At 37.8% G+C, this 21,877-nt stretch overlaps 1 protein-coding gene across 1 annotated transcript in view; it reads left to right on the forward strand.

Annotated features, from left to right (window-relative positions):
- The window catches only part of mtcl2 (microtubule crosslinking factor 2), a 59,777-nt gene that overhangs the window by 17,245 nt on the left and 20,655 nt on the right, over positions 1 to 21,877 (forward strand). The window contains exon 5 of the mRNA XM_088407309.1: positions 21,582 to 21,644. Coding sequence (XP_088263435.1) covers positions 21,582 to 21,644 — 63 coding nt within the window. The remainder of the gene's footprint in view (positions 1 to 21,581; positions 21,645 to 21,877) is intronic.

Genomic DNA, 21,877 nt, shown 5'->3' on the forward strand with positions numbered 1-21,877 from the left:
AATTTAGTGTATTTATTGCCATCAAGTGATTAATTAATTAGGATCTGTAATGTATGAACAGAAGTGTACATTTTGCACGATTTGCTGGTTATTCATTCATTGTTTGTTGGCGCCCCGGTGCCCTTCCGTAATGGTCAGTCCTCCATTATTTTCTAACCAAACTAAACTCTAATCAGTGCGTTGGTCTGTTATTTTATTTTATTTTACGGACTGATCTGGTAGAGGTGACGGAATGCTTCTGCTAATCAATCTCTTATTAATCTCATTTAAAAAAAAAAATATCTCAAACAAGTGTTCTTGGATTTGCTATGGTTCACTACATTAGTATCTTTATTGCTATCGTTAGTTTGGGTGCTTTGCATTTATGTGGTTAGCTGCTTCTGTGGAAAGAAAACCTTAGAAATTATTTATGTCACTCGATCTTCATCAAAGTGCCGTTGGGTCTTATTTTTTAAGTTTAATTCCAAATTCATTGGGCCGGCTGTTAGGATAATTGTATATACAGAAGGTTATCCCATATTTGTTTTATGCAATAAGTATATTGGTAGATCCAATCCAATTCAACTTTATTTGTTAAGCACTTTAAAACAACCACAGCTGACCAAAGTGCTGTACAAAAAAAATAGAAACATCGTAACAACAGACACAATAACTCAAAGACATAGATTAGTATGGATGAATGTTTCCTGTTACTGTTGTTTGTGAAGAAGAGCAATTGACGCATCTCAAGCAGCTGTAAAAATGAAACAGTTGCTGTGACCCCGACCAAATGGCAAAAGCAGAATGCGTCGCTCTAGATGTTCCTGAGTAAGAAGATGGCAGCATGGAGTCATAAACTGCATTCCTCACTATCATAAACTGATTGTTTACATTGTTGCCAAACGTCTCCCCCAGCCCTGTGGAGCAGCAATGGCTTTTGTACCTAGGGCCAACCCATATTAATAAATGGGGAGCAGAAAGGATCTGTAACCAGACCGGAAGGGATTCTGAAAAGAGGCGTAGGTTCCTGTCAACCATCCTCGCGAATAAAAGGTCCTTGTCTTCCTTCTGTTTGTTTTTTTATTGACTGTTGTAGGTTGCTTGATCCTAACATTAATTTGACAACTCTCAGCCACTCTTCCATTTTCATGTCTTCCTTCTGTCCTCCCACCCATGACAAGAGCTGATCAGGTTATGACAAAAACGATGGCAGTCAATCAGACTCCATGATGTGATTGACCTTTGTTCTCCAGCCTCCAACAACTCAAGCACAAAAAGCCCCATGCATAAGTATTGATCTAATCAACATAAAAGAATAAATCTGATTTAAAAATCAAATTAACATGATTTTAAAAAAAACAACAACACTTTAACAATTACTGTCATTCAGTGACTGTAATTAACTGGTTATTTTGACACGTGTTGGGCATTTTATTCTTCAGACTCTTTTAAGACAAATGGATGCTTGGTGCATGTCTGCAGTTTTATTGCAGAGCAATTGTAAATTTATTAATATTTCCACTTAGTGCAGGAGGCTGGAACAATACTGTTTGTTCCGATGTGTGCATTTCTCAGCACGCATGAAGCTGCAGCAAATTTTGTGGCTACTTGACAGCTCTCTGATTTGCTGACCTGGCTTCATATTTAGCTCTGTTGTGATGAGCTATGCCAACCCCGCAAAAAATTCTTCACATTGCTGATATGAATTTGTGAGCTTTGTGTGTGCACTTACTCACAGAGGAATGTCTCACCCATCTGTTTCTCACCTTGGGTGGTATGAATAGAATTCAAGAGTTTTAGTCATAGTGCTGTTAATAATAGAATAATAGAGGATTCTACATACGGGCAAAAAGACAAATGTGCTATTTGAGGCCCTCCAAAAACAAAATCTGACTAAAAAACATCTAAAGCAAAGGTGAATTTGTGCTGAGTTGATACAAAAGTTTTTGAAGTATTGATTGATGGTGTCTGCAGGCTTATATTGATATCCTCGTGTAAGTAAGATGGTTTACACTATGTTTCCCAGCGCTCACGGTTGCTTTGTTTTATGCCACCGTGGACAAAACAGGATGGTTGTGAGGCAACGCCGGGGGACAGGATGGGCAGGCTGTGGTTGCCATGGTTGCCCAGAGACAGTTTTAAACTGTCAAAAAAATGACCCCGGCAGTCATCATGTAATAGGAAAGCTAGTTGGCCACAGTAAAATGCGTTGATCACAACTGAAACAGCTGTGCAGTAAACTTAGGTGCAGGTTGGATGTTTTGTTTTGAGGGGTTTTTTTGTACAATTTTATTTTCACAAATTGGAGTTTATCATATTTTACTGCTGCCAAAAGCGTGTCGTTTTTACCAATCGGTTTGTTTGTTCATTTATTTACAACTTCAAGCATTTGCAATTGACTGGCTAACAGTGCAGGCTGCACATCGCCTACAGTCGATGGAATTACTGACAGAATTTCATCGAAGACTGGGTAATAAATCAAGTTATTTTTGATTTGTTCATAAATTTCTAAATCAAACATTTGAAAATTAGCTTAATCGTGAAATTAAGATTTTGCAAAAGTGGCAGAATGCTGGATGGTGGGTTTACAAGAGGTAGTAACTAATATCGGCATTCGCCATTTTTGCAGTAAAATGTTAAACTTGGAGATTATCAAGAATTTTACAAGTCAGAGAAAACTGTTTATTGTTATATATATATATATATATATATATATATATATATATATATATATATATATATATATATATATATATATATATATATATATATATTATATTAATATATATATAAACTCAGTGGATTGAATTGCAGGACTGTTGAAAATGTAAAATAACTAAATGAAAGAGTTCATTTGATCACCGAGTAGAAAAATGTTACTTTGAAGATATTAAATGGATGTGAAAAACAATTTAGTTATTAAATCAATTGTAGACAAAATATACCTTTTTTTTTGCCCGAACATTTTCCTTTTTTTTTAATGTAAATAAATCAAACTAAATGTCTACTGTGTTCATATCTTCTATTAAAAACACTGTATACCACAATCATCCAGAATCATCGAATAAAATCAAGATTTTATTTTTGGGGCATGTTGACAAAGACAGTACACACTATTATTGTCATGTGTATTTGAAATCTACTTGCATTTTCCGCAGTTTTTTTAAAATTTCATTTTGCATTTTAAAGGAGACCTGCATACACTAGTACTTTTTTTCTACCTCTTCCTTTCAAATCTCCATATCAGCATCTGCATCCAAAATGTTGGATACATGTCAGGTGTTTGACATTGGAAGGCAGCAAGGTCACATTTGATTGAGGGAGGGCTATACAGTGAATGCTGCCGATTTTTTTGAGACAAAACAAAGGGGATGTCTGCATTTTTTGGAGGATAAAGAGGCTCCAGGGGGCTGCATCTTCTAAGAGTATGTCATCACTTGAAGGTGAAGTAGCTTGACTGAAGTAAGAGATTGATTGAAGGTATGGAGGGAAAAAAAAGAAGGTGCTGGGGGAGATAATGATGCTGAGTTTGGGGAATTTTCAGCACTCGAGTCATGTAGGGTGATTCTGCACGGAAATAGCTATCATGAACTTCATCTGCACAAAGGGGAAACCATCAAGACCGTCTGTTCCAAATACAATGGACCTTGGAAATCGATTGCAATCGCTGGCATGGGTCGTTTAAATTTTGTTGAATTTGCACAGAAGAGATTTTGGAAATAAATGAACTTATGTTTAGGATTTGATTGGTGGACAAGATCATTTGTGGTTATTCTTTTTTTTTTTTCAGTTTCATGGAAGAATACATTGTGCCATTGTGTGCTCAGCCATCTTTTTTTTTATTCCTTAGACACCTAGCCTTGTGCATTTTTCTGTAGCCGCTCCTCAGCCTCAAGGTAAACAATCACAATGCAGTAAGGTGGAGAGCTCCCATATAGACAGAAGGGCGTATGAATAGGGCAAAGGAAAACAATTGCTCGACTGGCTGGTTGAAGTATTCTCCCATGTAAAGAAGTAGCAAAGGAGTAGAAAATTGAGACAAGGTTGCACACAAAGAAAAAGACATTACTTTGTAGGCGGCAAGGAGACGGGAGACAAAAAGGGGCCGTACCAGGTGGGGTCTTGGCAGGAGGGTTTGCCAGATTTTAATTGGAAAATTAATCCTTCATCATTGGAGAGAAAACACTGCATGTCATTTAAGGATTTAGTTTTGGCCCATATGTAGCCACTCTTTCTCACTCCTTCTCTGCATATGATCACCATAACTCAGCTGAAGGTCATTGAAAAAGTGCCGTCCTTTGTGTGTGTTTCTGCGTGTGTCTGAGAGAGGGACAGAGCGCATGTTGATTTAAGATTAAGCCATTGACAATGATAAGGTCATCCGTCCCACTTGGGTATATCTATCATATTATTGCTGTATTCTCTCACCATAGTCCAATAATGTAACTGCCCAGAGCATATTTGACTGATGAATCTCATATTATTCTTCTATTGATGGATGGATGGATGGATGGATGGATGGATGATTATATAGCACAATGAGGAGGACTACCAAAACCAAACAATCATAATTGTGTGAAGCCTTCACACGTTATTCCGCTTTTTTATTCCGCCCGTTCTTTAACGTGTTTCAACTCATTCCCAGTTCATCCGATTCACACCGTTTCAATTTCAGATTATTCCAAAGAATCGTGCAATGACTGCTTCCTTTTTTCTCATTCCAAATAGTTAGAGATTTCCCACAATTCCCTGTTTTCCACGCAAAAAATCCCATTGACTTTACATTGGGTGATTTTACATTTCATATTTACAGCTTTCTCATTTCATACTTTCACTATTTAGCTCGTTCATCTCACCTTAGAGGGTTCATTCCCACTGTTCTCACCAAATCTTTGCAACCTTCCTTTTTCACCATTACTCATCCGATTTATACCGCTTCCATTTTCCTCTTCCCACTATTTAAAATTTTCCCACAATTCCACTATTTTTCAGTTTTTCCCATGTATCTTCCACATTATTCATTTTGACTGTCCAGTTCTGGCCATTTTACACTGAAAAACTAAAAACCACGAATATAAATTTCTATACAGGGATGTATAGGTTCGTCTTTAAAATAATCTGCTGTTTTTGTTCCCTGCTAATTTCTTTTATCAAAGGCAGGAGTGGCACTGATACTTGGTATCGGTACTGGTACCAATCACAGTGATATTGAATAAAAAACAATTATTAATGAATTAGTTTATCTTTAAATCAATTTATGGTTGTACATCTAGTTCTGTGTTTTGGAAACATTTAGCTCCCTCACTTGAAATCAGAGTGTAAATTTCTGCTGTGTTACTCTTTGGCAACTATGCTAGTACTGCTCTTTGGTATGTACTTCTGACTTTCAGGAAGTGTTGCTTATTGTTTAGGAGCTAGTAAAGGGTTCCAGGAAGAAGGTCGCTTCAGACTTTGCTGTGTGCATTTGATTGAGTTGATTAAATAGCTATTTAAGGATAATATGTATATTAATTTCCATGAAAACCACTAGAAATATGGAGGTCACTTGTTTGCTTTCTCCTCTTTTATGCTTATATTAGTCCGGTCTGCAACATGCAGGTCCAGTGATATTTCCTCATGCGCCGCAATAAAATGAGTGCGTTTTGTCTAGGGACACGTGTGTTGTTAAATGGGTCAGCGCATCAAAGCGGCTGAACTTGAACAGGCTTAGAGTGAGTGATTGATTAGATTAAAGAAAGTCCAAGCAGAACAGACTCATGCGCCTTCAAAGTATCCCACCAAGAGGACTATCGATCATATGCGCATGAAGATTTTTTTTCTGTTTGTAGATTGAGGGCTAAAGTTCAAAGGCCTGTCACGTTCAAAGTGAAAGTGGGATCCATAGAAATGTTGCCATTGGATCAACCAATGATCATTTTTGTAACGAAGGGACCGATTAGTCCGATGAAAATCCTCCTTATGGCACTCAAATATTGGCTAAAAATAATAATATTTGCCGATAATCTGAATTTACCTTTATGTATTTTTAACCAATTACAGCAATTGTACACAAATAGCACTGGTATTATTTCTTATACATAAATCCATACCATAACTTTGTTTCATTAAATATATTATGAAATTGGGTTATACTAACCTCGTTCTGCAGACTTAATCTTAATTTTTACAAGCAACCATTAGGTGAGCAATGCAAGGAAGTTGTCCAAAATATTGACCTAAATGTCACTACTTTACAAAAAATCTAGTTACGATTTGTTTAAAGTAAATTAAAGATAACAAAATATGTAGTTCAACATAAATTAAGCATAAATATGTCAATTATGGAACCTATTCATCTACTAGTAAGACAACTACATATGACAAGAATTAATGTCTTTAAAACTTTAGTAATTGTACCATGGAATGCATTCTATGAGCAAAAAGCTTTTGTTAATCAATATTTTTGTTGACCACAAATAATAGGTACCATGCTAGCCTGTAAACAGTGAAAATTTGCAAAATATTGAAACTGAGTGAAATGCATTGAGAGGAAACAAATGACAGTTTGTCCATTATAAAATTGAAGATTAATCATCAGATTAATCTGTAATTTGTATTTTATTTTTACAAATATCTGCAAAAGATCCATATCAGACAAGCCAAACAGTACAACATATGATTTGTAAATTCACAAAAACTGCCACTTCTTCATTTTGAAGAAAAAACTAAACTTATTAATAGATTTAAAATCTCTTTTATAAATGACATTGACACGATGTACACCCTGAGCTGGTCCCTCGATAAATGATCTTGTGTAATTTTAAAACATGAACTGAAAGATTCACACACATGCGCATGCACATAAACACTATATGCACACACACACTCACACACCCAGCAGTACTTGACAATGCGCCCATTAAGATAGGATTGGAGTGCAATTACCTCACCTGTGGGAGGACAGATGGACTCACTTAAAAGGTTCCACAGTGGTCTCCTTGCGGACCTATTGTGTCTGCTGACCCACTAAAATGGCTTTAGCACACTTTACACGACACCCGCCGCGCATGAATAAAGTGATGTTTTATCGATTGTGATAATTAGAGCCGGTCAACATCCAATTTGTCCCCCAAAGTCTTCCTAATGTGCTTCATTGCTGTGTGGGATTTCGTTCAAATTGGACAGAATGGGAATGTGTCCATGTGTGATGATGGAACATCATGGCAATAATCATTAGATTTACATGTACAGTACTTGAAGGCAACATACTTGCTTTTTGTGCGCAGACCTTTATTGCGTTTATACTTTATTACTTTTACCGAATAGCTTTCCATTAGTGTTTAATGCCAGAAGCTGATTTATCCGTAAGAGGCTCCAGCCATCTGTGCTTCTACATTTGTAGTATCTAGAAGGACGTTTTTAAATGTAATGGATTCACACTTTATCTGCAACATTCTGAGGCTATCATTTGTTGTTGTATTTATTGTTATTAAGTTAAATGGCAAAGTAATTTAATTCCCATCATTCTTTGTCACGACCGTGACCGACGAAAAGAGCACCCCAAGACTCGCACGACCAAATGCTTGAACGACAAAGTTTTATTACAAAAAGCGCACGCAATGCATGGAAAAACATCTCCGCAATATTAGATTAGATTAGATTCAACTTTGTCATTGCACAAATCACAGGTACAAGGCAACAAAATGCAGTATGAAGGACATAGCAAAAAGGAAGGAAGCTGAGGACGTCACCAAAACTACAAAGTACAAACAAAAACTTCTATCAAGGATTTCGATACAAAAACAGGCAAAGTAACAACCAGAGTCTCGCAGGCAGGATAAACTCAAGGAGTTTGGAACTAACCTACAATAATCTGGCGACGTTCCCCTGCTTCAGCCGCACCTAAATAGTCCCGTGATGGAAATGCGCCCCAGGTGTGCGGCCGGTGGCTCCGCCCCCTAATCTGCAGATAGGACATAGTATTAAGGACTCCGAATGTGACATTCTTGATATATGTCAGCGTGATAGAAAGCTCACAGTGTTTAGATATTTGCAGTTATTCATGTTTAATGCATAGATGGACCCTTTTTCTATCTGACTTTAAAATGTCGGACGGCATTTGAAGGCACCAACCCTGGAGACTTGTGCGGCATCCTTCATCAGAATGAATTTAAATTTGATCGTTTTAATTGTGGTGTGTTTACGTCAGTAGAGACATAATCAAAATGAAGTCATGAGAAATAGTAACGCTAGCTGGTAGCAACAACCGCCGTGAAGAATAACTTCAAAATAAAAGCATACCGCCGTGATTGCAGTAACTCAATTTTGAGACATTTTATATTGATTCTGAAGTGTAGTAAATGAAAATTAATATTTTTTTATGTGAATTGCATGTCTTCTTTTTGCACTTTTATCATTTACAGCATTTATACAGCCTGGATGTGATTATTTGCTTTACAACAGGCAACAACACTTTAAATTGTAATAAAAAAATGGTTGTTTTAATGCTTGTATTGCAATGACAAAGATGTACTTTGGATGGATGAGGCTTTGTTCCTTCTATTGCCTTTCAAAATGCAGCATCTATAGTGTGATGGTTTTACTCTCTTTTGAGGGTCTCATGTTCCTCTTTTGTTCTCAGTCTCCCACTTTGTTCTCTCTCACTTGCTCTTGTCCTCTTTCTCCAACTACGCCTTCACCCCTCCCCTTCTTCTATTGTGCTCTCATCTCCTCCCCTTCACTGCTGCTCTCTTCCTGGTTTCAAAAGGAGGCTTTGTGACATCATCAATGTGCGGCTCTCCCATGCTGGAAAAAGGAAGTGGAGACGTGGAAAGTGAGGCGCTGGCACCTCCGGCTAATGCTAGTCTGGCTGGCAGCTGCCCCGTTACTAAGGCTACACCGGCGGTGTCATATGTGTGTTGCTATGGTTTCCTTGCAGTGTGATGTTCCATGGCAGCTGGCTGGGGAAGCGCCTTGCACTGTAAAATGGTTGCTTACACTGCTTTGGTAGGAAGTTAATCAAAGTGATGTCATTTATTATTTTAAACAACAGTGAGAAGCGACCCAATGTGCTTCTAATTTAAATACTGCCGTGCATAATTCAACTTTTAATCTTTTGTGTTGTGGTTTAGTGATTTGAATTGGTGATGAGCCAAAGAGAAACCCACACTGTTGGTGTGAATCTGGGTCAAAGGTGCATGTATCCCTCGTCACAAACATTTTTGATTATTTTTCATAGCACAAGCTATCACAGCTGGGATATGCTCCAGCATACCTTCAACAATTGTTCGGACAAGTGGTTAAGCTCATTCGTTCATTTATTTATTCATTCATTCAGGATTGGTTTTAATAGAAATTTTTGGCTACTCTTCATTTTTATCCATCCATCCATCCACCTACCTAACTATCTGATCCACCCACCTACCTAACTATCTAATATGAACAACCAAAACAGGTAATTTTGTACAGGGCAATCTCAAAATTAATTTATTCTGTGTGAAACCACCAAGAAAAAAAGGTCAATTGATCTATTTTTTTCATTCATAGTTATTTCTAACCCAACTTGTTTTAGAGCACAGGTGTCAAACGCAAGGCCCGGGGGCCAAATCCGGCCCGCCATGTCATTTTATGTGGCCCGTGAAAGCAAATCATGTAAGTTTTGCTTGCTAAACTCTGTTCCAAAACTTTAGCTTGTCGTGTATAATGAAAAATAAAGTTGAGATTTTTTGGTCTCTTCTGTTACAGTAATGTAAACAATAAATGAACAAACTAGACTGCTTTACTTCTGATTTCAAAACAACTGAGCTATCAATTTGCTGTGTACAGTAATAACACTATGAGACAATTTAAAATTGACTTGGTTTCCTCAAATTATCAGCCCAATGAAGGAAGTTCTCGCCACAAAATGGCCCAAGACAAAAATAAGTTTGACACCTCTGTTTTAGAGTGTAGTTCGAAATAAGGTCACAGAGGTAAATGTTGCAAAATAACGTTCACATAGCCTAAATAAATCTTAAATTCCATTTATCCATTTTTTTTATAGCCTCTTTGGGCAGTAGGCGGGGACACTGGTTGCCAGCCAATCGCAGGGCACACAGAGACGAACAACCATTCACGCACCCAATCCCACCTATGAACAATTTAGTATGTCCAATACAGCTGCCATTTTTGGAGTGTGGGAGGATGCCGGAGAACCCACCCAGGCTTGGGGAGACCATGCAAACTCCACACAGGAAGGCCGTGGCGAGGTGGATTTGAACTCGGGCCTGAACTGTGAGGCGGACGTGCTAAACGCTCTTCCACCAAGCCGCCGTAATCTAAAATTAATTTGGGTCATTTCTCCAGGAGTGTTTATAGAACCGTTAAGGTCTATCTGTGGCCTAAACATTTCTATCTACTTAATGGGCTTCCATTTGTTTCCTAATTGTCAAATTATGTAACGGGGAAAAAAAGGACAGAAAGAAAAGCACTGTTGTCTCCGTGCCTCTTGTCCTCTACTTCCGTGCTCTAACTCTCATCTCATGCCACGGATGACCAAATTATATGAAAGATGCTGACTAGTACCGACAGTTCGCTCTGATTGGATCAGGAGGAAGAGTGAATGCACTCATTAACTGGAACATTTGTGGACTTTTCATTTCGCCACTCAGCAGAAAATCCCAAAATGTTCCCGGACATTTGCTTCCCTTCTTTTGGTCCCAAAGCATAAAATCTGAAAAAGCTCTAATATGACACATTTGTTTCGAGTTTACGTGAAATACTTCGCTTACTGTCTTCCTTTTGTGAGGAAAAAAATGTGTTGAGTAAAATGTATTGCAGCAATTGTCTTTTCACAGCAAATTTCCTTTTAAGAGGATATTGTCGTTACGATTACAATTTACAGTATAGAGAGACGGTGTGTGAGATGTGTTGCAGTTGTGCTCAGTTGAGTGGATGACTCTCTAATCCTGCAGTAAAAGAGATTTATCTCCTTTCGCATGCTGGTAGAGGACACCACTGGACCATGACCACAGGTCAATTCCATCGGGATCACATTATTAATAGTGAGACGAAGTGGGATACATTTAATTCTGGGAGACGTTTTCTTAGAAAGACCTGAGCAATCATGATAAGAAAACTTCTAATTAAAATAGTGTCAAGTAGTGTTTAAACCGGGTCTATCGGGACAATGATATAGTGGTTTATGAACGTAAAATACGCGATGTCTTGTGATAAAAGATTACCTAAATATTGCTTTTCCTTTTCTAAAACACATTGGTTGTAGTAAAAGAAAATAACAGAAGTTAAGAAATTGCTTTTATACTTTTTGTTTACTTAATTGTGTTATATATTGTAGAGATGGGGGGGAAAAAAGTTGACCTAGTCTGGTCTCTAGTCTAAAAATAGGTTGACTAAAAATATCCGCCTCAAAGCTCCACCAGAACCATGTTGGGGTGCATGGAGAGGGTCGATGACTTGATTAATTGATGGAATAATTGATATGCTATCCAAATTTCCAAAAATTTAAGAAAAACTTTGTATTGCTTGACGCATGAAGCATAAACCAAGCTTTAACTGGTGAGGTGTTCATTGACCGCTCTCAGTGTGGGAAATATGGAACACACTTAATCCACAATAATATGCATAAAAATACAAAATTTACGAGCTCAAGAACATATGAAGAGATTAGGTAGATGATTTATTCTGGTTGTTCATTAATTGTTTACATTTTTGCCAAGTATCGGTTCATTTTATACACTAACATAGAAAATACCAAAATTTGAACCCAAAGATAAGGGTGCGTCTTCTTATACACAAGTGTGTCTTTTGGGTAATTACACTATTTGATTTTAAAAAGTTTCACTAGTGACAGCCCTAACGTAATGTCTCTCCTTTAGTACAATTAGTTGCTCCTTTCACATTCGGGTCGCCGAAGGAGCGGAGGAAAGAAGTGGACCCTAAAGAAATGCGGGAAGCCGGGAGATAGTGGCTCAAAAATGAAGATTTAGTAACAAATTAAGGGAGGAGCAATGAGAACTTAAATAATAAAACGTAACAACCAAAACTCCAAAAGAAAAGAACTCATGGGGACATCAAGGAGACATGGAATACTTGGACTGCCAAAATGGCAGCTTGACATAAAGACAATAACCCAACAACTAACTGGAGACACACTGGGACTTAAATACACTACACACAATTAAGAGAACAAGAAACAGCTGGACAGCAACACGAGGCAGGAGAATCTGATTGGTGGACACACGTGGGGGCAAACACAGACAGGTGGACAAAATCATATTAACGAGGACACAGACAAGGAAGACAGACCCGAGTCGAACAGAAACAAGAACTTAGAAACGTAACAAAACCCCACAACAAAAAATTCCCTATGAACATAAGAAAGTGGGATTTGCAGCCATTGACAACGACTTAACGTGTTTGTTGACGTTTTATATTTAATCGGGGATGTTTAACATCTCCCAGACTCACACGTTCGCAGTCGTTCAAGCAGAGAGCATGTCGATACGCTGACCTGTTTCAAGCACATTAAGTTGATTTATGTACACATGGGTCTGTGTTGATTTGCGTGTGGTTGTCGGCCAGCTTCTGTGTTATTTTGACTCGCTGCAATTGGGCCGCAGCCTGACTGTATCTAGGTCGGCTCAGGTCGAAGTGAGTGGCGCGTGCAACGATTGCTTTCACTCCCAATTTTGATGTCATTTTCAACAGTGGCCAAAAGGACTTGCCAAAAGATTAGTTGTCGTTTTCATTTTCGTTCCGTTCTAAAAACAACTCGGCAGTTAATCGGACCCGAGACGTGCTGGGAAATAAGAAATGAAGTCAAGGAAAGAAGAAAAGTATGAAGGAAGACTAGTCCTACTTGACTTACTTCCGAGTGAAATTTGGGCGCTTAAGTGAGCGAAACAAATCTAAGAGGATCCACCGGTTTCAAAATAAAAGGTTTTTCGAAATAAAATAGCTTTCTGACTCGGATAATACACAAAACAGAAATCGTTCACGAGTTGATCCGCGCATCTCTGGTCACCACAAACAGTTGCGATTCCATGTGGGCGGAGTCAAATTTTTAGCCTCCAACCCACAACTATTGTCATACAATTAATATTGTTGGCGACGGGTGACGGTAATATAGAATTATAAATTATTCAGTAATTCCCACTGCATATCTAATGATTGGTAATTAACAAAAGTATTAAGCCAACCGTCACGATGGGATCGTCAAGAAATGCTCGATTTGATTTTGTTCAGGAAATCATCACTGCGGTACACTAATTAACATAAGTGGATGATCTCTGTGGTAGCATTTGTCAACATTGAGTCTCGCATCTCATAAATGCCAGCGCAGGGAATTGGCCAATTATTCCTCCATATGAGTCTTGATACTCAGAATAAACCAACCAGAACTCTTCTTGTATTATCTATAGATGAGAGATTTGTTACAATTTATATTCTAGACCCTCGAGTGAAACAACTGGATGTTCGCCATGAATCCTGCCACTTCATCTTAATTAGCATGGGAAGGAAAAGCAAAATCTTCCCCACGTGAATATAGATCAAACACTCACCCGATGGTTGCCAGGGGCCCGTCGGGGAGGTTAGGGTTAGGGTTACCTTAACCCTAACCCTTCATGTCATAACGTCGCATCTTTTAAATTGTTATGTCATGGATTAATTGAAGAAATGAAAACCCTCACGCAAAGCTTCTCCCAACAAAATATTTTACTTACTTATTGACTTACTTGTTTATTATCATATCATTGTTAGCAAGTTGATGCAATACCTTGTCATACCCAATTTAATTCGTCTGTAAGGAGTCTAAGGACTGATTGATTGTGGGGAATTTATTTTTAATTAATTATATGACAAACATGTATCCGCACCAAGCAGATGGAGACTCTTTTATTGGAAAAATCTTTTGTTGTATGCTGATGTCCTCCCTCCCATATGGTTTGTTGGCAGATCATGAGTCTGCTGTGATGCGAGTGGCAGTGGAGGATCATGGAGGAGCATTTCAAAGCGATGATATATTTCCCATGACGATTGCATACAAATTCAATTAAAGACTTATGTGCAATATGATTTTCGTGGTCCGCAAAGCAAAGTATTTGCAGTATATATACTGTGTATGTGTGTGTACATTATATATATATATATATATATATATATATATATATATATATATATATAAACTTTTTTCTCATGATTTGAGACCTGCAGCTTATTGTCCATAGGTGTCAATTTAAGAAAAAAAACTATGAAATGGAACTAAAAAGATGTGAATCAAAGGCTGTGGTCGGAATGCATTTTAAAAATGTATTATTAGAAATTTAAAATTATGTGTAAAATAAACAATTCGTCATATAAGTTAAGTTTGTAACGTGTAAATGGATATATATTTTTTTTTTCAGTAACTTGCTTGCCATGTGTAGGTAAATTTCGCATGTACCCCCATAAAAGAGCATCCTGCCCAAATTATGCGCTAGATGACTTTATGAAGGCTTGATTATTTTTCCTAGTAGCATAATTTTTGAAGAGCACAAAAGGCTGCAGCCTACTAAGTGACCTGTTCATCACACCCCTTCCGCCCTCCTATCATGAATCCTTTCCATGGCCTTCTCCCATCTCATTACCTCTTCCTTTTTGTCCTTCATTAATATGCTGCCGCCGGGTGGCTCGGTGACAGGCTTCTGATGCCGTCACCATGGCAACGTACTCGGTGCACGGCTGCTGGGGGTTTCAATGGACGCGCTTTCACGCTTCTCACTCAGTCTTTTATTCCATTTCACTTTTTGGTCTCGTTCCTGAAACTACTGTATGTATATTTTGTAAGCCAAAAATGCAATTCTTTGATTTTTTTATGAAACCTACTTAACTTCCTTCCATCTTTATGTACTTAACCTACATAACTTACTTATTTACAAACGTATTTATTTAACCTACCTAACCTACTTATTTACTTCTCTTACTTATTAACTAAGTTAAACGCTTGTTTAACCTAGTTAACTTTCTTACTAACTAACTTAAGCTGGAGGAAAATAGCATCCAATGGCTAAGATTTATTTTCTTAATGAAATAACAGGGCTTTTCGGAAGTATTTATCTGTTTTTTTTTTCCATATTGCAAAACATCGTGTATGATATAGAGACCAACTAATTGACAACAATTGAGTCTTACTGTAACACTTTCTATGCACAAGCAGACAAATCAGAATTTGTTGCTTTAGTGGACTTTGTTTTCCGCAGTGAACATGAACTCATTCAATGCCAAAGACATATTATTACCTTTCTAGACATTAAATTCCAGGTACTCATTTATACCTCTTTGAATTATTTTTTTCAACTGTTTACCTAACTGGTACTAAATGCATTAAGTATTAAAGTAAAAAAATACCATTCAATTACTTTATACATTGATCATTACTTTAATACTTGCCTATTCAATGTAATTGATTGCTTTAGTACTTATGACCTAAAGTACTTGATTTCTTTAATACCAAAGTAATCAGTTTCTGTCTATTTTAGTGCTATTTTAAGGCTCGGAGGTGTAAAGAAGAAAGGTAGGGCATACTGACTCTTCATTACCGTTCCTTTGTTGCAAATATACAGTTGGCTTTTTTGCTACACAATGGTCTTTACAAGCAAGTATGCAAAAATAACTCAATAAGTGTGTACATGAGAAAATTCCAATCAATATGCAATGTCTGAGTTATTGGAATGACTGTTCATTTGTGCAAGGTCATTTATGAACACTGTGCCTTATTAAGAAGTGTCTGGAGGCACACACACACACACACACACATGCGTGCACACACACACGCAAACACACACGCAAGCTCTTTAATAGAAGTGGATGAAATTTAGCCAAGCTATGCTGACAAAGAACCACATCTCATCTCATCCTCTCCCTCAACTTGCACGCTTTATTCCGTCTCATTCTCCGTTGATTAACGTTTGAGTCTTTTGTTCATGTTTTCGATGGCGCAAAGAGAGATGGGGCTGAAACGTAGAATGGAAGAGGAATATGTGTGGGGGCGTGCATCTCTTGCATGTCACACAGGTGTTCTGAGAGTGTTTATGCATCACTTCACAGAATACTTAAGAGATGTGGAGGCAGCCTAATCACTGTTATATCATCTTAGCATTTACAGTATGGCGCTGTAGGTAGGTTGATACTGGAGTTTGATTTTCGACAATAGGATTATGATTTGAGGCTGCACATGAATGTAGCTTCCACTAGGACTTGCGAAATCTCATTTTGTTATATTGGGGATTCGAGATCTCTGACAGGGAAATCCATCTCAATGAAAATGATGGAAGGGTTAGGGCTAGCCATCCATTTTCCCGTGATGGGCTAATGGAGCCTCATGAGACACTTTTGATATTTTATCCCTCTAGATGGCACTCTTGGTGTAAAGATGCAGTGCGGATGCATTTCCAGTGCAATAGCCTTCATTTATAAAGCAAGAGCACCATCTAGAGCATGGAAAAAAAATCACAAGTGGCTCATGAAGCTTCATTTCCCCATCACCAGTTTGGTCATTCACGTGTCATCATTTCTATTCAAAAAGCTTGTTCCTCAGGTGTTTCGGTGATTCCTCTACTTCCATGATCGATGGACGCCACTTGGATGAATTTTAAATTTTACAGGTGAAAAATCCTGGTTTCTGCCATTGACCAGCGTACGGCATGAAAAGCCATTGACGGGGCTACATTAGCTACATTAGTTTTCTGTATGTTTCCAAAAAGTCATTATTTAGAAAAAATTTGGTGTAAAGTCCACTCCTTTTATGATTATGATCGAATTGGATTTTACCTTTGCTGGATTATGTGTTTCTCAACAAAAGTACTCTGATTAAAATTGATTCGGGATTCCGAAGTCAAAGATGGCTGATTTGAGTTACAAGTCCAGGCCTTAGTTGGTATGTTTTGTCGAGCTATAACGTCCTAATAATCCCTCCGGAATTTTCGGCTTGGAACTGCCTCTGCGAGCATTCTGATGAGCCCAAGAGACAATCAGACTTTGTTGACAATTAAAAAAAAAAAAGCTGTTTAATTTCCACTTATGCATTAGCGGGTGGTTTTCCAACTGTGTGTAAACGGCATGCACGCTCGCTAATAAGCAGAGCCACTGGGATTTGTAGCTAACACTTCAGCTGTTGCTTAGCAGGCTACAGCAGACGCAACAAGACTGACGCTCAATTAGCATGCAGGCACTGCAACGTGGTAATGTTACTGACAGGCTAAGCCTCTCATGCTTTAAAGCTTTTGCATTTCAAGTCTTGGCAATTGCTTACAATGTGTGCTTTGAAATGAAACTTTCACTCGTGATAAATAGAAATCCTCTGAACACGTTTGGGTTAAATGGGAAAATAACAGTCTGCTATTATAAATGAAAATGCTGTTTATTGACAAACACCAGCTTAACATGATCACGAGCAAGGGACAGTTTCAGTATATACGTGGTTAACGTTATTTGTAAAACTATTTATTAAATATGAGCTTTATGGTACCATATTTATAACCAGAAATTAAAACGTCTAGTTTACAGAGGGCGCACCTCTTACCATGTAGCTGCCTCACCCCCTAAACAGCGTAGGTCAATGCCGGTCGGCCGAAACATGCATCCATCCATCATCTTTACGACCCAGTATTCATAAAAATAGTTCCGCCTGCAAATTAATAATTTACTGATTGTCCGGCTGTGTGCTCCCAAACACACGTTTTCACCCCTTCAGCATTTTCTGGAGTAATACGTTGTAGCTAATAGATGAAACGTATCTTTTTACCTTTCCAACGCGGTGCAAAAGCTCTCCTGCTCAGTTCCGAAGAGTACTTACTCCGCAGAGTAAGCAAGGAGTGTATTGGGCACTCTATAGATTGTCCTTAGATGCGATTGGGTGCTTTAATTGTTTTGAGGAAAACCAGCTACAGATAATGGATGGATGGATGGATGATTAGAAATGCATCAATAAAGGTAAATACCAATTTGGGAGCGTTTATGGCGAGAAACCAACATTGAAACATGCTTAAAAGCTCCAAAATGGTGACTTTTCATTTTATGGGACCTTTAAAACAGTCATTGCTGCTCAAGTGCTGAACATATGGTGAATTCTAATATAGATAGAATCAAATTCGCCACAGAAATAAGGCGCTTGGAAACCATAAAAAAAACGATTTTAACCGTTGTCCATTACAGTATTTTGATCATTATTGGGTCGTTTTCACCCACATTATTCTCACAGTATTTTAGCTTTGGGGGTTGCACACTCCTGGTAGTGTGATAACTGAGTGGTTGTGCCATTTTGAACTTTGACATGTTGTCACCACCTGGGTGAAAATTCAGCTCCCAGGTGCCTTCTTTCAAAGTTTTTATTTTGATGAAATATATAAAAAAATAATAACATTAAAATGATAAAACATGCTACTTTCCTGGTTGTAAACGGCAACGGGAGAAACATAGGTGAATATAGTTTGTTAATCCAGTAAGATCAAATATGAATAAGGGAACTAAAATAAAACATTCCTTGTCTTTCTGCCCTCGTTAATGAAATGAAACAAGAATGGAAAGGCCTACGTTTGCAGCCCTGGTGCAAACTAATTGAGTTCTTCAGTCTCATCGCCCCTGTTTCCTTCCATCCAATCCAAACTGCGCGCACACACACAATGACGGTAACAACAGCACACAATTGGTTATACAACGTGTTGTGTTGACCGTACAGACGAGGTGCGAGCAGCACTTCGCATTACTTCTCCTTACACAGTCTTCGTATGCAGACGCACACACATACAGTTACTCTCCTTATTTTCCTTCTCCATATCTGACCTTTTTATTACACTCAGAGACAGCGAAAAAATCATCCTATAAAATGTTTGCACATTGCAGTAAATACTCATGACATGTCTCAGTTATTCCAAGCATCCGTTTTAAACATTGCTAACCATTAAGATTCCAAGTCTATACCAGCTGACTTGGAGTGAGGCAGGGACAAAATAGTAACTTACCAAAATAAATCTGAAAAGGAGAACGCTTCGCATCTAGCAGCAGAAGCAACGTTTCTGCTTAGTCATCCACATGGCTGACTAGTGGTGGTCAAACTTTAATATTACAGCACTGTTGGAGGATATCCAACGGAACACTAACAGCACAGAGAGAGAGAGAATAGATAGATAGATAGATAGATAGATAGATAGATAGATAGATAGATAGATAGATAGATAGATAGATAGATAGATAGATAGATAGATAGATAGATAGATAGATAGATAGATAGATAGATAGATAAATCAAGCTAGCTAGCTAAATAAATCAAGCTAGCTAGCTAAATAAATCAAGCTAGCTAGCTAAATAAATCAAGATAGATAGATAGATAGATAGATAGATAGATAGATAGATAGATAGATAGATAGATAGATAGATAGATAGATAGATAGATAGATAGATAGATAGATAGATAGATAGATAGATAGATAGATAGATAGATAGATAGATAACAATGGAGATAATGTACAGTGCACAAATAATATTTAAAATATTTAAATGACGGGCTGGCTTCAATTAAAATCCCCATGAAAATATTAAGCTTGATATGCTCATACAGAACACTCTAGTTGGTACCACTGCACCAATTGCCTGAATTATGAATATTGCATGAATGCACATCCTTTGAAGATGTTCTAAATATACATGTACTGTATATAACTGTTCAGTACTGTATATTGCATAATCCATTCAAGTGAAATGTAATTTCCCTTTATAATATTGTAAGATCAAGTCATCTTGCATCATTACTATCGTGATATTCTCTTTTTTTTTTGTCATTCGTTTTTGTTATCAGCTGGACGTGTTGACCGAAAGCCAGGAACTGGAAATGTGACATTCTGTGATGCCAGTTTTGTGTCGGTAAACGCTGCTCAGCCAAAAACTTGATCAAGTGCAGCAGTTCCGACGTTTGTTCACATCGGAGCCAAAATCGATGATCCCATTAACAGGCATGCTTATTGATGAGCCGTTTAAGAGCCGTAGACTGTCTGCTATCTTGTGATAAATATATCTCAATGTGGTTTTGGGGCCACAGAAGCAGAGAGAAAATTTGGGGACAAGGGAAGAAGAGTGCAATGCGGAAAATGTGGAGGTAAGCATGTTGCCAAAAGATTCAAAAGAAAAACTATGCCTTAAATGCCGCCATTGTCAAATTTACACTCCTCTTTGGGCAAATCATTTGGGAAAACACCTCGCATTGAAAAAACACCTTTATGATTTTTATTATCATTATTATTTCTATCCTCCCCTTCATTCCCTCCCACCATTTTGCCCCTCTTTGTTGTTGTCCACTGCAGAGTAGCTTGTTTCCATGGAAACACACAGAGCCATGATAAGCTTGCCCGGCAGTGTGTGCGAGCTGAAAGTGAAGACGGGATGATGATTTATGAGTGTGTAATATGCTGAGCAGACGCTGGGATGAACACGGGCTGGTGTCTGTCTGCGAGCAGTGCAGTTCATTAGTGACGTGAACCAGCTTTTGGTGGGATTTCATCAGCGTGCTTTGATATGCACTTTTGTTTTGGTTTCAACGCTCTCATCTCGCTGCTTCAAACTGTTGAAGCGATGATCAAGAGGGAGATACAACTGCAATACAGCTGCGGTGCCTCCTGCCAGCTTTGTGTCATGTTGTTGCTCCAAACATTGTTGCCCTGGTGATAAGCACCACCGCGGCGATGATTTGAAGCGTAGAGGCCCGGCTGCACAACAAAGGTCGGCCCGAATGGGCGTCGATAAGCTGTGGGACTGTATGTTTAACAATGCGTGAGAATTGACAGTACACTAAATCACATTTTGGTAAGGTTATTTTTCAACTTTATTTTGAACCCTTGTGCAGTACATTTCTATGTTTTTAAAGTATCCAGACAATCCCACTCGTTGACGTCTATACACCATGATTAATTAAAATCACTTGAAAAAAATATAATTAAACTAAAAAATATAAATATAAATTATATATATATATAGAAGGATTAGACAAACAACCACAATAGTGAATGTCTGCTCAAATTTTAAAGTTAAAGCTCAAAAATATAAATGTATGTTTTTCAGTATCCAAGTAATCCTGACAATCCCACTCTTTGTCATGTATACACCATGATAAATAAAAATCACTAAAAAAATAAAATAAAAACAGATAGTTTAAATAAAAGATGGGATTGAATATCTGGACTCCTTACGTTAAACGGTAAAATATCTCTTTGAGATTGTTGTCTCTTTGAGTTATTTGTTATTTATATGTAACTCCAGTATAAATCAGATAATCATTTATGTGGTTGAAGAGGTTATTCAGATTCCCCCTGTATGGGACATGAGGGGCAGTAAAGCAGATGGGCCCGTTTAAAAAATAAAAGAAAGAAAGAAAGAAAGAAAGAAAGAAAGAAAGAAAGAAAGAAAGAAAGAAAGAAAGAAAGAAAGAAAGAAAGAAAAAAAAAACAGCACCCAGTTCTGTATCATGCATTACTACCACCTACAGGCCTGGAGTGCAACACCGTTGCAGTCATAGTTGACGTCAGATGCAAAATGCATTGCTGATCATGTGCAAAAACACAGTGATGAATAACCTTTTTTGTCATTCTCGCTTTCAGAACTCCCAGAAGAAACGAGGAGCCCGCCCCAACAACAAACCTGACAAGAAGCTCCCCTCGCAGGTAACATACACAAGACACCCCTACCGATGTTCAAAAACATGGAAATAGTGGGCATAGCGACATATGACCTAGATGTGTAAATATCATTGCTTTTCTATTACCGTAATTCCCCAAATATAACATATGAGGCACTTTTTTCCCCCAAAATGAAGGCCAAAAGTATAAGTGCTTCCTATAAACTGCAACTTAAAGATTAATTTATTTTTTTATTTTTGTAAAGTTTTATAAAAGTT

This window comes from Hippichthys cyanospilos, chromosome 2, assembly GCF_059441005.1.
Source record: "Hippichthys cyanospilos isolate Australia breed blue-spotted pipefish chromosome 2, RoL_Hcya_1.0, whole genome shotgun sequence".
NCBI lineage: Eukaryota > Metazoa > Chordata > Actinopteri > Syngnathiformes > Syngnathidae > Hippichthys > Hippichthys cyanospilos.